This window comes from Suricata suricatta, chromosome 17, assembly GCF_006229205.1.
Source record: "Suricata suricatta isolate VVHF042 chromosome 17, meerkat_22Aug2017_6uvM2_HiC, whole genome shotgun sequence".
Classification (NCBI taxonomy): Eukaryota; Metazoa; Chordata; class Mammalia; order Carnivora; family Herpestidae; genus Suricata; species Suricata suricatta.
Genome location: NC_043716.1, coordinates 54051513 through 54064757, shown reverse-complemented (window position 1 = coordinate 54064757; position 13245 = coordinate 54051513). Strand labels below are relative to the sequence as shown.

The 13245-nt window shown below is 55.0% G+C and overlaps 1 protein-coding gene across 1 annotated transcript in view; it reads left to right on the top strand.

The window, feature by feature from the left end:
- ST6GALNAC1 (ST6 N-acetylgalactosaminide alpha-2,6-sialyltransferase 1) overlaps nt 1–12443 on the top strand; it is a 20934-nt gene extending 8491 nt beyond the window's left edge. Inside the window, exons 2-9 of the mRNA XM_029929318.1 lie at nt 8923–9568; nt 10138–10306; nt 10484–10655; nt 10873–11011; nt 11261–11364; nt 11721–11810; nt 11896–11995; nt 12252–12443. Coding sequence (XP_029785178.1) covers nt 8923–9568; nt 10138–10306; nt 10484–10655; nt 10873–11011; nt 11261–11364; nt 11721–11810; nt 11896–11995; nt 12252–12443 — 1612 coding nt within the window. The remainder of the gene's footprint in view (nt 1–8922; nt 9569–10137; nt 10307–10483; nt 10656–10872; nt 11012–11260; nt 11365–11720; nt 11811–11895; nt 11996–12251) is intronic.
- The last annotated feature ends 802 nt before the right edge of the window (nt 12444–13245 follow it).

Here is a 13245-nt window from a genome sequence, read left to right as displayed (position 1 = left end):
CCCCCCCCCCCCCGCCCCGCGTCACCTCACAGGAGCCCAGCGGCTGGCTCTGAGAGTGCAGCGGTGCCATCAGGAAGCAGAAACGGTGGGAGCCTGATCCTGAAGTCATTAAATGCCACCACAGTTGCAGGTTTGGCACGGTTTCCTGGGGAGCCTTTTGTGCCCCCACAGAGGACAGGGGTAGCTGCTCAGGGGAGGAATGTCCTTTTCCCCCAAGGTCACCCTCTCAAAACTGTCACAGACCTCAGCTAGCCCCTGAAAAAAATTTTACTCACACGTGTGATTTTCCCCAAAAGATAGAAGCTCAGTACCAGATGCAGGTGCCAAAAATGGACTTAGCTTTAAACAACCTTGGTTCACAAGGCCAGTGTCCCCAGCCCGCGGGCCACACGGTCTCATCTTGTATATGTGACTCTTGACCTGGGCAGACCTGCCATTGTTCGGTTTGCAACAATTACCTTGGTCCCACCTACCCCACCCCAACCCCCACCCCGTTCAGGGTCTCCCCTACTGTCCTTAACTCATCTCAAGACTCCTGCCGGTGGGTCTGGGGAGAGCAGGAGGCCTGACTCCATATTTGTGTATCACAGGGAGGGAAAATGTCCAACTTTTTAAAATGTTTTATTTACTTTTGTGGGAGAGAGAGAGGCAGCCTGAGCAGGGGAGGGTCCAAGACAGAAAGAGACACAGAATCCGAAGACAGGCTCCAGGCTCCGAGCTAGCGGTCAGCACAGAGCCTGACGTGGGACTCGAACCCACGAACCACGAGATCATGACCTGAGCTGAAGTCGGACGCTTAACCGACTGAGCCCCCCCAGGCGCCCCAAAAAATGTCCAACTTTTAAACCAGCCTCCCATCTCTGGGGCTCCAGTGAGTTCAGGGAGCTGAATGGGATCCCAGAGAAGGCTCAGGGCTCCCCTGCAGGTGGGGGGTAGAGCTTAGGAAATTGTTTCCAGCTACTGAACCATTAGGAGCAACTGCTTAGATGTGTTTCCTCCTCTGTTCCCATTTTTAGCTGTTCCCCATTAGGATTTAATTGGCCGGAAACTAAACAAATAAGAGAATTGGCTTCGAGTTGAAAAAAGAACACTTGGAATGACAATAGAATACAGATTTCTGTGTGTTTTCTTTCTGGCCGACAAAGGGAATTAAGGCGAATGAAGGCAAAGTATAGATTTTAGCAACTGAAGCAACTTTGTGGACACATCTAAAGGTTCAAATCATGCAGAAGAGTTCCAGGATTTCCTGGGGAAAATAAACTTTGAAGTTTGGGGGGAGGGGAAGCAGAATGATTAGTTTTCATTTCAGGTAAGACCAGAGCCCCTAAGGAGCAACGGCAGCCAGCACCAAGGGAGCTTGGGGACGCTCCAGGCTGGACCAATGATAAATTTATTATTATTATTAATGTTTATTTTTGACAGAGAGAAACAGACAGAATGCAAGCGAGAGAGGGGCAGAGAGAGGGAGACACAGAATCCAAAGCAGGTTCCCGGCTCCGAGCTGTCAGCAAAGAGCCTGAAGCCAGGCTCGAACTCACAAACCGTGAGACCATGACCTGGGTCAAAGTTGAACGCTAAACCGACAGAGCCACCCAGGTGCCCCAAAAGTACGACATTTTATGTTTTCACCTCCCACATAGATTAGAATGTGATATTGGATTGCTTTTTGCCGGATGTGATCCACGGATGATTTACTTGTCCGCCCGAACCCTTAACAGGAAATAGGTACTGGAGGGGAGAGCCACCGTCACAGAGGGCCCTCAGCAGGGGTGAGGAAAGGCACTGTGGGGAGCCTACTGTCAGTTCCCCCTTCAAGGAGAGGCATCATGAAAACCGAGGTGGGGGAACCAGATTTGTAACCCTGAGGAGTCCAGGGGGCTCAAGATAAAATGACCGAGCAATCAGCAAAGCTGACGGTGGGGGTTTCGGGGCAAGGGTCCGGCCCGTGAGGACGTGATGAGAGAGACTTGTGTGTGACTGGCCACTCCGAGCCGGGAGCCTCTTCAGTGTCTGTTCCGTTGAATGGCAGAGCCCAGAACTCTTTAGGGAAATCAAAGGGTTTTGGTTGGGGGGGGCTTCACTGAAGAATGACTGATACGCAATATCGTCTATCAGTTTCAGGTGTACAACGTAATGATTCGATACTTCCATACGTTATGAAGTGCTCACAATAAGGCCAGTTACCATTTGTCACCACACCAAGTTGTTACAGTATTATTGTATGTTCCCTGTGCTTGGACTTCACATCCCCACGTCTCAGTGATTTCTGGAACATTGGACTTCTACATCCCTTTACCCATTTTATCCACCCCTCCACCACCTCCTCTCTAGCTCCACCGCCCTCTTCTCGGTATCTGTGGATCCGTTTCGGGTTTGTTTTGTTTTGTTGTTTGCTCATTTGTTTTGTTTTTGAGATTCTACACATAAGTAAAATCACAGTATCTGTCTTTGGCGGGCTTGGTCCATCCATGTTGCTGCAAATGGTAAGATCTCATTATTTTTTACGGCTGGGCAACTCCATGGTGTACATATATGCCCCCCCCTTCATCCATTCATCTACTGGTGGACATTTGAGCAGCTTCCAAATCTCAGCTGTTGCGCGTAATGTAGCAATGAACTCAGGGCTGTGTGTGTTCTCAGATTAGCATTTTCATTTTCTTTGGATAAATACCTAGCTGTGGAATTGCTAGATCACCAAGGAGGTTTTTTGAGCTTTCTCCTCCTTGCTAAAATAATCATTCTTTTTTAATTTTTAAAGTTTATTTATTTTTGAGAGAGAGGGAGAGCGCACGCACGAGTGAGGGAGGGGCAGAGAGACAGAAAGAGAGAGAGAGAGAAAGGGAGAAAGAGAGAATCCCAAGCAGGCTCCTCGAGGTCAGCATCGGAGCCCGGCGTGGGGCTCGAACCCGCGAACTGTGAAATCGTGAGCTGAGCCAAAATGGAGAGTCAGATGCTTAACTGACTGAGCCACCCAGGGGCCCCTGATGAAATAATCCACTCTTCCTAGTGGCTTCATTAGTGGCTTTGGATTTGGGGTGTTACTGCTAACTTTCAGTTTGGACGGCTCTTCCTCGTGGGAGCCCCCTCAGCACCCCGTCTGTATCATCACCGGTAGACAGCGCTGACGGCTGAGCAATGTGGGTTTGAACCCCACGGGTCTGCTTATACACGGATCTCCTACACTACCGTCCTGTGCGCGGCTTTTCCTTCTGATTTTCTGACTGACATTTTCTCTTCTCTGCCTGCCTGGATCTTAGGAACAGGTATGCAATACATATAGCATACAAAATATGTGTTGATTGACTTGTTTATACTTCTGATAAAGATTCCAGTCAACAGTGGGCTATTAATAGTTGAATCTGGGGGGGGGTCAAAAGTTACTTGGATTTCCGACTCTGTGTGTGGGTTGGCGCCCCAACCCCCACCCCATTCAACCCCACCCCATTTAAGGAGCGCAGTTGATCCTTAAATCAACTGCCAACCCTTGTTTCCTGGCGTCAAGTATATGTAATCTTGAACCTCTTTGCTCCCAGGTCCCCCTGGGTGTTGTGTAGTTCAGAGTCTGGAGGGAAGAAGATGCCAGACCATATTCGTTTCATGTATTGACTAAGTGATCCCTGCTGATGATAAATTTATTTTTATTTTTATTTATGTAAAAAAAAATTTTTATGTTTATTATTCTCGAGAGAGGAGAGAGAGAGTGTGAGTGGAGGAGGGGCAGAAAGAGGGGGAGACACAGAGTCTGAAGCAGGCTCCAGGCTCTAAGCTAGGTGTCAGCACAGAGCCTGATGCGGGATTTGAACCCACGAACTGTGAGATCATGACCTGAGCCAAAGTCGGGCGTTCAACGACTGAGCCACCCAGGCGCCCCGATAAATTTATTTTTAAAGTGCAACATTTGATGTTTTGACCTCCCCATTAGGTCAGCATTGGATATGGAAGTGCTTTTTGGCTTGGAGGCGATCATGAATGATTTGCCTGTCCCCCGGAACCCTTAACCGCAAACAGGTTCCCCTCCTTCACCGCACCCCGGCCTTGCCCATGCTGCTTAAATTCAGGATCATTATAGGATCTGGACAAGACAAATGCAGGGCGCTCACCACATGGCCGGAGGAATTGGAGCATTTAGTAAATACCATGCAGGGACCTAAGGAAATGCCTACGTGAACACCCACATTCCCAGCAATCATAGTTGTGTTTAAATTATAGGGAATTGAAATGAAACTTAATTGCATAATTTTGTCAGCACCTGGGTCATGGCTGCAACTCCCCATAAAACTGAAAAGTGACCTTCAGGGTCGCAGGCCTGCAAGGGGCCCTGGGGACCCCCACCGGTGGAAGGGCTGTAGGAAGGAGTGCATGGTGCTCCCTCTTCAGGGCTGGCTGGCCCCGAGGCAGAGGACCCGCTGTCTGGGCTGTGCCCCGACCCCATCTAGGGTAGAAGACGGCCCTCTGCACCACCTCCCCGACCACAGCCATTCGAAGGTGCTTGCAGTTTGGAAGGAAGACTTCTAGATGTCTCTTGCCGTTTGGGCGTGGGAAATGCAGGTGGAGGTGACTCCAAGGCCTGCAGCGGGGTGACAAGGGCTGTTTGCCATCAGAGTTAACACCCAGGCCCTTGCTGTGGGTCTCGAGCCTGGACCTTCAGCTCACTTGTGACCGTAAAGGGGAGAAGAGTGAACCTCAAGCACTCAAATCTTTCTACTAACAAAGGTGGCGCGATTCCATCACGTGTCTGTACTGGACGTTCTCAGCTCTCTCTCTGCGTGGATGGCGCTCTTTCAGGATGGATACTTCCAGAGCATCTGCCCAGCTCATGAGCCCATAACCCCCTCTTTCTCTTGAGACTATTCCTCCCATGCACAGGGTGGACCCCAGATGGCCACATACCATGTGACCTGTGTCACTTAACATGTGGCCAGAGATAGAGAAGGGACCCAAGTGAGACCAAATGAGAGTCAACAGTCCCCAGAGCAGGTGACCTGGGGTGGCCATCCTCCATCGCCATGAGGGCCGTGGAGCAGAGAGAAGAAAGCAGGCTGAGAGGAACAGAGGTCGGACAGGGACCAGCCTCAAAGATTCCAGGCTCCAGAACCTTCTAGAACCTCAACCATGTCTTAGTCTTGGGCTCAGGATGTTTTCTCTTCTTATGATAAATCTCCCTGCCCCGCCTTTTTTTTAATAGTTAAAAATGGAAAGCTGGGGTGCCTGGGTGGCTCCGTTGGTTGAACGGCCGACTTTGGCTCAGGTCATGATCTCATGGTCTGTGAGTTCAAGCCCTGCGTTGGGCTCTGTGCTGACAGCTCAGAGCTGGGAGCCTGCTTCGGATTCTGTCTCCCTCTCTCTCTGCTCCTCCCCTGCTCATGCTCTGCCTGTCTGTCTCTCTCTCCCTCAAAAATAATAAACATTAAAAAATGGAAAACAACAACAACAAAAAAAGAATAAAGGCTTCAAATCTGGAAGGCGAGGAGCCTTTCCAGGCCACACCTTGTCACAGCCCAGCCCTGTCTCACGGCCTTTCTGTCCTTTCGGGTCTGGGAGAGCCCTCATTCGAGTCACCTTCTTGAGCCCTGTAAACAAAGGCGGGGGCATTTGCTGAGTAAGGCCAGGTTACAATGTGCGCGTTCCCAGCAGGAATGACTTCAGTGCCAGCCTTTCCCTAACAGCCTCCGGAGAAGTTTGAAGGTCAGAACAGAGTGCCCTTCCTGGAGGCCCCGAGCAAGCGGATTCCCGGGGGCCCAGGAAGCAGGAAACACAGTGTCGGGCAGGAGGGCCAGATGCAGGGCAGAGGGAGGCCCCACACGAGGAAGGATTATCGTGGGTAATCTGCTTACTGTGTGCACCTCCTGGGGCCAGCCCCGTAGGTTTCTAGAGATCAAGGTCTCCTCTGTCTTCCACCTGTAATAACAGTGACTGTGTATTCTGTGGGCTCAAGGTCTGTGTCTTTCTCAGACTTGTATTTTGGGGACCCACAACGCACGTTGCCCATAGACAGTGAGTATCTATTGAGTGAGATGTTCTTCTGCGTGTGTATATTTCAAACAAACGCGTGTATGTTTGTTTAAATCCGTTTCTAGGGGCGCCTGGGTGGCTCAGTCGGTTAAGCCTCCGGCTTCGGCTCAGGTCATGATCTCACGTTCGTGGGTTCGAGCCCCGCGTCAGGCTCTGTGCTGACAGCTAGCTCAGAGCCTGGAGCCTGCTTCCGGTTCTGTGTCTCCTTCTCTCTCTGCCCCTCCCCTCTCATGCTCTGTCTCTCTCTGTATTAAAAATAAATAAAATATAAAACTCATTTGAAAGAGATTTAAAAAAAATTAAAGAAAACAAAAATAGTGGCTGCATGAAAGAACAAACGAAGGGCTGTGGAGTGGGGGGCGGTGGAAGTCAAAGCTGCACCAGAGGAGTGGGAGACCGGACTCAGGAGACCCCCAACCTGCACACGAAAATCAAGAGTGAGCGGGAGCCAACTCCACAGTCGGGGAGAGAAGAGAGGATCTTATGTGGCTGCGCATGTGTTTTGTTTTTGTAACGTTTATTCATTTTTGAGAGAGTGTGAGCAGGGGAGGGGCAGAGAGAGAGGGAGACACAGAATCTGAAGCAGGCTCCAGGCTCTGAGCTGTCAGCCCAGAGCCCAATGCGGGGCTCGAACCCACAAACTGTGAGCCCATGACCTGAGCCGAAGTCAGATGTTTAACCCACTGAGCTGTCCAGGCGCCCCCCTGAGCGTGTGTTTTTGTGCCAGATGCTAACCACAGGCCGTCAGCTAATGCTCACAGCGGACTTCTCTCAGAAGCAAAAGGCAGCAGCCCATTTTACAGATAACAAAACCAAGAGCCAGGGGGGTGAAGGTTTCTCCCAGTCACACTGGCTAATTCTCACTCAGGTCGGCCTGGCTGCATATTTCATGCTCTCTCTTCCCTCTCCGTGGCCCCAGTAAGCCTGTGATGCGTGGCTTGGAAGAAGAATGATAGGAACAGACCAAACGAGGCTGGTTGGGACAAGACTGGCCAGGATAAGCCAGGAGGCGTAGGACACCGGGGGAAAGGGCAGGAGTTAATGACACCTGGAAATCCATTAGGGTGACGGCTGTTACCAGAGAGGACGATTCTTTCTCCCAAGCCTCCCAGGAATCCCCCTGAAACCTGCGAGCACAGAGACCCCATCTCGAAGTCCAATTACAGACCCAGCGCAGAGCGCTGGACTCAGCAGACCGCCTGGTGCTAATTTGCATAAACTAAGTGGTCCTTTTGACAGCCTCACACAAAAGGAGAAAATAGAAAGAAAATAAATCTCATCCTTGGAGCCAAAACCCTGGAGTGCCACAAGCCAGACCAGGCACCCCGAATCTATCTTGTCCCAGCGCTAAATGAAGCATCTAGGGTGGAATTCAGCTTACGGGCCCCGCCCCCTGGCGTCAGCCCCTCCCCCCCATCCCTCACCGGGAATTCTTCAGTAGCTCCTCTTGGCCATTAAGACCAATGGAGAAGTCCAAACTCCTTCGTCATACCTACAATGCAAATAGTAATCCGGTTCTGTATCCCCACTTGGGACCATCTCCTGCCCACACAGAGTGCCTCCCCTCGTGCCCGCTGAGCTCACATGCCTGTCTCTCCCCTGGGTCCCCCGGGGCAAGACATGTTCTGTAGGTAATCACACAAATGTGTCTTCCCTAGAGTCCCCCTCCCCCGCCTGGGAAACACGTCTTGAATCCAGGATGTCCAGCACCTAACACGAGATGTGGGCTCGACAGATGAGTGTTTGCTGAGTACATAGATGTTTTCCTAACAGTGCCAACACGCAAGCTTGCCATGAGGCAGGGTTTGAAGTAACTATTTCAGGCAGATCTTTCAATCAAGGTTGGCAGCTACAGTCTTGACATGAACGCATCTTTTCCCATCTCCTCGTGAACAAGGTTACCTTTGTTACCTACCCTTCATTAAAGGAAAAAAGACGGGGTGCCTGTGTGGCTCAGTTGGCAAAGCGTCTGACGTCAGCTCAGGTCATAATGTCACAATTTGTGAGTTTGAGCCCCCCATCGGGCTCTTGCATCGGGCTCTCTGCTGTCAGCTCAGATCCACGTCGGATCCTCTGTCACCCTCTCTCTGTCCCTCCCCAATATGTGGGCGCACAGACTCTCTATCTTTCTCTCTCAAAAATAAATTTAAAAAAAATTAAAAGGATCAGGGCGCCTGGGTGGCTCAGCCAGTTGAGCGTCTGACTTCAGCTCAGGTCACAGTCTCATGGTTTGTGAGTTTGATCCCCGTGTCAGGCTCTGTGTTGACAGCTCAGAGCCTGGAACCTGCTTCCGATTCTGTGTCTCCCTCTCTCTCTGCCCCTCCCCCACCACACTGTCTCTCTCTCTCTCTCTCTCTCTCTCTCTCTCAAAAATAAATAAACATTAAAAAAATTTTTTTAATTAAAAGGCTCTCCCTACTAGGGCACTCGGGTGGCTCAGTCGGTTAAGTGTTTGACTTTGTCTCAGGTCATGAGTTTGAGCCCTGTGTCGGGCTCTGTGCCTGGAGGCTGCTTTGGATTCTGTGATTCTCTCTCTCTGCTCCTTTCCCTCTCTCTCCCTTTCTCTGTCTCAAAAATAGATACTCATTTTTTAAAAATTAAAAAAAAATAAAGAAAAAGAGAAGAGTCAACAGAAAGTAAGTGACAGGGCCGGAGTCACAGTCCCATCAGTAGAGAGAGCGCCGTCCAGGGTTAGCGATGTCAGCTCGGCCCCTGACACCCGGGCCCCAGCACAGACTCCCAGTGGCCACCGCAGTCTCCTCGGTGGTCCTGGGGAAGCTTCCAGACCCACCGCCAGCAGCTTCATGGGGGGTAGAGATGGCGAGCCTCATGTGTCGCGGACACTGCCTCGAAGCCTACCCGAGGCACAAGAAGAAATTCGCCTTAACCAAAGTGTACGTCTGTCCCTAGGCGGCGGCACATGGATGATGAGGAGAGGCCCCCAGAGGCCCCTCACGAGGCTGCACCGCGGGCGCCCCCACAGGAAGGAAGCACAATGGCTCCTGCGTCGTCGTCGGCTTGGGAGAACAGCGTGCAGGCACCCCGGGCCCGAGCCACCGCCCACCCTGCCGACCAGGGCATCAAAGGAGAGGTCAGTGGGGCCACCTCCCCTGGGCCGGCCCCACCGAGGGGTCAGGAGAGGAAGGACGCTGTGCTGGACACGCTGCCCCCGAGGGCACGGGACGGAGGCGTGGCCTCAGAGGCACTGTCACAGGGGAGTCAGGACACAAGGACAACCAAGGGGAGGCAGGACCAGAAAGGGAAGCCCACAGCCACCAGGGCAGTGCCCTCGAAGCCTCGGGCCAAAGCGGTCACCACGACAAGGACAATGGCGCCAGAAAGCCAAACGCTGGCCACCCCAGGAGCAGGGTCGATGAAACGAGTGGCCTCAGCCGTCACCCCCCACAGGGAGACAGCCCCGGCCAAGCCACCCTCCACCCGTGTCCCGGGCCACACCACACAGAGAAGCCCAAGTCTGCGGGCTGCCAACTTCAAGTCTGAGCCCCGGTGGGATTTTGAGGAACAATATAGCTTTGACAGGGGCACCCTACAGACGGTGAGTCTGGCCACTGGCCCCTGAGGACAGTCCACCCCGCCTCCCTGACCTCCCAGGCTCCGCCCCCAGGCTCCACCTTCAGGCTCTGCCTCATCCCACCTAGGCTCCACCCCCAGGCTCTGCCTGGTCCCGCCCTGTGCCCTCCCCTACCGGGTTTTCACCCCATCCTTCTTCCCAAAGGTGGGGGGTATGGGAGGGGAAGGGGGCCAGATCCTGGCGATCCCGGCCTTGCCTGCCCTGGAGCCCCAAAGGCCTGGAGGGTCCTGGGCAGAGTCAGAGAGTCCTACCAGCTCTGGAACCCTCCAGGCTCTCAGGCACCCCCACCCCACCCCCACCCCCCACGATGCATCTCCTAGAAGACCAAGTGCGCCTTTTCCCTGGGACCCTCAGGGCCACGGCGGCTGGGACCCTCCGCTGACCCTCCCGTATTCACTGACCCTCCGAATACGGTGGGGTAGAGGCAGTGCCTTCCAAGCTTTGAGGCCCACTTTCTGCCCCTGCCCCCAGCCCAGCCCCTGGCCGTGGCCTTCCTGGGCCCGTCCCTGCCTGACCCACCTTCCCGCATGTAGACCTGCCCTGACTCAGTGAAGGTCAAGGCCTCCAAGTCACCCTGGCTCCAGACACTCTTTCTGGCCAACCTCACCCTCTTCCTGGACTCCAGCAACTTCAACCAGAGTGAGTGGGACCGTCTGGAGCACTTCGCCCCGCCCTTCGGCTTCATGGAGCTCAATTACTCCTGTGAGTCTTCCCGCGATGGGGCCGCGGCGTAGCCTGGGCCCACGGTCGCCATGGCTGAGGACAGCTGGCCTCTGTCTCTGGTCCGCCTCTTCCCCGGGGGGCCGCCGGCCCTGGGAGCCGTGATGGGCCGCCCCCCCGGCCCTCCCGGGGCTCTGATGCCAGCCTCCCCCGTTTCAGTGGTGCAGAAGGTGGTGAGCCGCTTCCCCCCGGTGCCCCAGCAGCAGCTGCTCCTGGCCAGCCTCCCCGCTGGGGGCTCCCAGTGCGTCACCTGCGCCGTGGTGGGCAACGGGGGCATCCTGAACAACTCCGGCATGGGCCAGGAGATAGACAGCCACGATCACGTGTTCCGGTGAGCTGTCGTCCCCAGACTCCCCGTCCGGACCCCCTCCTACAGAGACGGGCTCTTCTGAGGGATCGGATGGGGGGTTCTCTGCCTGTATCCAGGAGTTGGAATTCCAGGGCTCTCCGGGGAGTCCCTTTGTCACTCCTCCCCACTCCTCCTCTCTCGCCCCTACCCACCTCTGCGCGGTCCCTCCCTCGCTCATGGGCTCCGTCTCTCTGTGTAGATTGAGTGGAGCGGTCACTAAGGGCTATGAAAAGGATGTGGGGACCCGGACGTCCTTTTATGGCTTCACGGCCTTCTCCGTGACCCAGTCACTGATTGCCTTGGGCGGTCGAGGCTTCCGGCACGTGCCTCGGGGGAAGGTGAGCAGCCACGGCCGGGCCTGGCCACCCACAGACTCTGAAGGACGGCGGGCGGTCTAAGAGAGGGAGCCGAGTGTCCGGGGTCCGGAGTCTGGCTGGTGCAGGCTCTGGTCACACGAGGGGCGGGAACGCGGGGGGCGGCCGCACAGAGCTCCGCAGAGCAAGGGGCCCGGCTGGAGTCAGCCAGGCCGCCCGGCCCCTGGGCCTGAAGGTGGGACTCTGGGGCCACACACTGTCCTTGGTCCTCAGGACGTCCGCTACCTGCACTTCCTGGAAGGCACTCGAGACTACGAGTGGCTGCAAGCGCTGCTTTTGAACCAGAGCCTGGAGAAAACGGGCCTTTCCTGGTTCAGGTACCGCCCCCCCCCCCCCCCCCCCCCCCCCCCCCCCCCCCCCCCCCCCCCCCCCCCCCCCCCCCCCCCCCCCCCCCCCCCCCCCCCCCCCCCCCCTTTCCTGGTTCAGGTACCGCCCCCCCAAACCCCGCCCCCCGCCCCCCTTTTTTGGTTCAGGTAACCCCTGCCCCCCTCCCCCCCCACGGCACCCGCACCCGTACCCCAGGCGGAGCTATGAGTTGAGCGGCCTTGAAGGGGGTTGGGCGCGTGGGGACAGCCTTAGCTCTCCCCTGGAGATGGGGGACCAGGCGCCCCGACTTGGCCCACAGAGGGGGAGGTGCGCGGACGGAGCCTGAATGACCCGTCCCCACCCCCAGGCACAGGCCGCAGGTGGCTTTCGGAGGAGACCCCCCGCTGGACAGATACCTGTTGCCGCACCCGGACTTGCTGCGGTACATGAAGAACAGGTGGGGACAGGTGAGGCGCGTGGAAGGGGCGGGTCCCTGCGGGCCCGCAGCCCCCTGACAGCTTGGAGGCTGGGGTATCGCGCAGGTTTCTGAGGTCTAAGACCCTGGACACTGTCCACTGGAGAATCTACCGCCCCACCACCGGCGCTCTCCTGCTGCTCACGGCCCTTCAGCTCTGCGACAAGGTGAGGCTCCGGTGCACGAGCAGGGACACGGGGGCACAGATGTTGGGTACCTCTGGAGGTGCCCACCCGAGGCGGGATGACAGGGCGGGGGGTGAGTGTGGCTACGTAAGTGTCAATTCAGGGGCCTGCGTCCAGACCTCTAGGGATGCAGCCAGAATACAGCCCCCCCCCCCCGCCCCGCAACATACACAGCCCGTGTGAGCGAGTCTGAGAGAGAGCACCTTCAGGCCTTACCTCTCCTCCACCCTTTACGTAGGTGAGTGCCTACGGCTTCATCACCAAGGGCCACGAGCAATTCTCTGATCACTACTATGACAAGTCCTGGAAAAAAACAGTCTTCTACATCAACCATGACTTCCCGCTAGAGAGAACGCTCTGGAAGCGGCTGCACGATGAAGGCATAATCCGGCTGTACCAGCGTTCCGTAATTTCCAAACCAAAGGTGTGACCGGAGCCCGGACAGCAGCAGCTTCTCCGCCGGTTCCGACGCTCCGGGCAGAGTGAGGGGGGGGGGGGTCTTGAGACTTTCCACCATTTTCCCAGGGCTCACGCCAGGGTCCAAGCCCCTCCGGACTCCCCAGGGGACACTGGCACCAAGGAGCAGACACTCCCAAGATGGCAAGTGACTGAGGTTTTGGAGACCTTGGAACATCCCCATGGGTTCCGTTCAAAAGAAGGAGGACTCTGTCTTGAGACCAAGGAATTTGAACTAAACGGTGTGATGACGGGTCGATACCACAGATCCCTGCTGAAACTCACCCTTCACTGTCCAGAGGGTGCTTCACGGGCGGGGGGGGGGGGGGGGCTGAACCTATGGATGCATGTGGATTTGGCCTTTTTGGGTTTTTGCCTTAAAAACCTTCACACCCAGTGAGGAGCCCATTGAGGGGCTTGAACTCACAATGCTGAAATCAAGACATTTGCTGAGGTCGAGTCAGATGGAGGAGCCACCCAGGCGCCCCTAGATTTGCTTTGGAATTCCAAATCTTGTACTTAGCAGCTGTGTCATCTTGAAGGCATTACTTAATTTCACTGTAGATTGTCTACAGGACCCTTCTGGGACTTACCAGATTCTGGAAGGACCTGCACCTTTCCTTGTCTTTGAGGAAAATTCTTCATGCCCAAAATTATTTGGCAACTCTCTGGGTTGTGGACAACTGATAGTAATAACAATTATTCTTGTCTATGAAGACAGAAAAAGTCTTATATAACGAAGACACAAATAATGATTCTCCTGTGGATGGTGACTA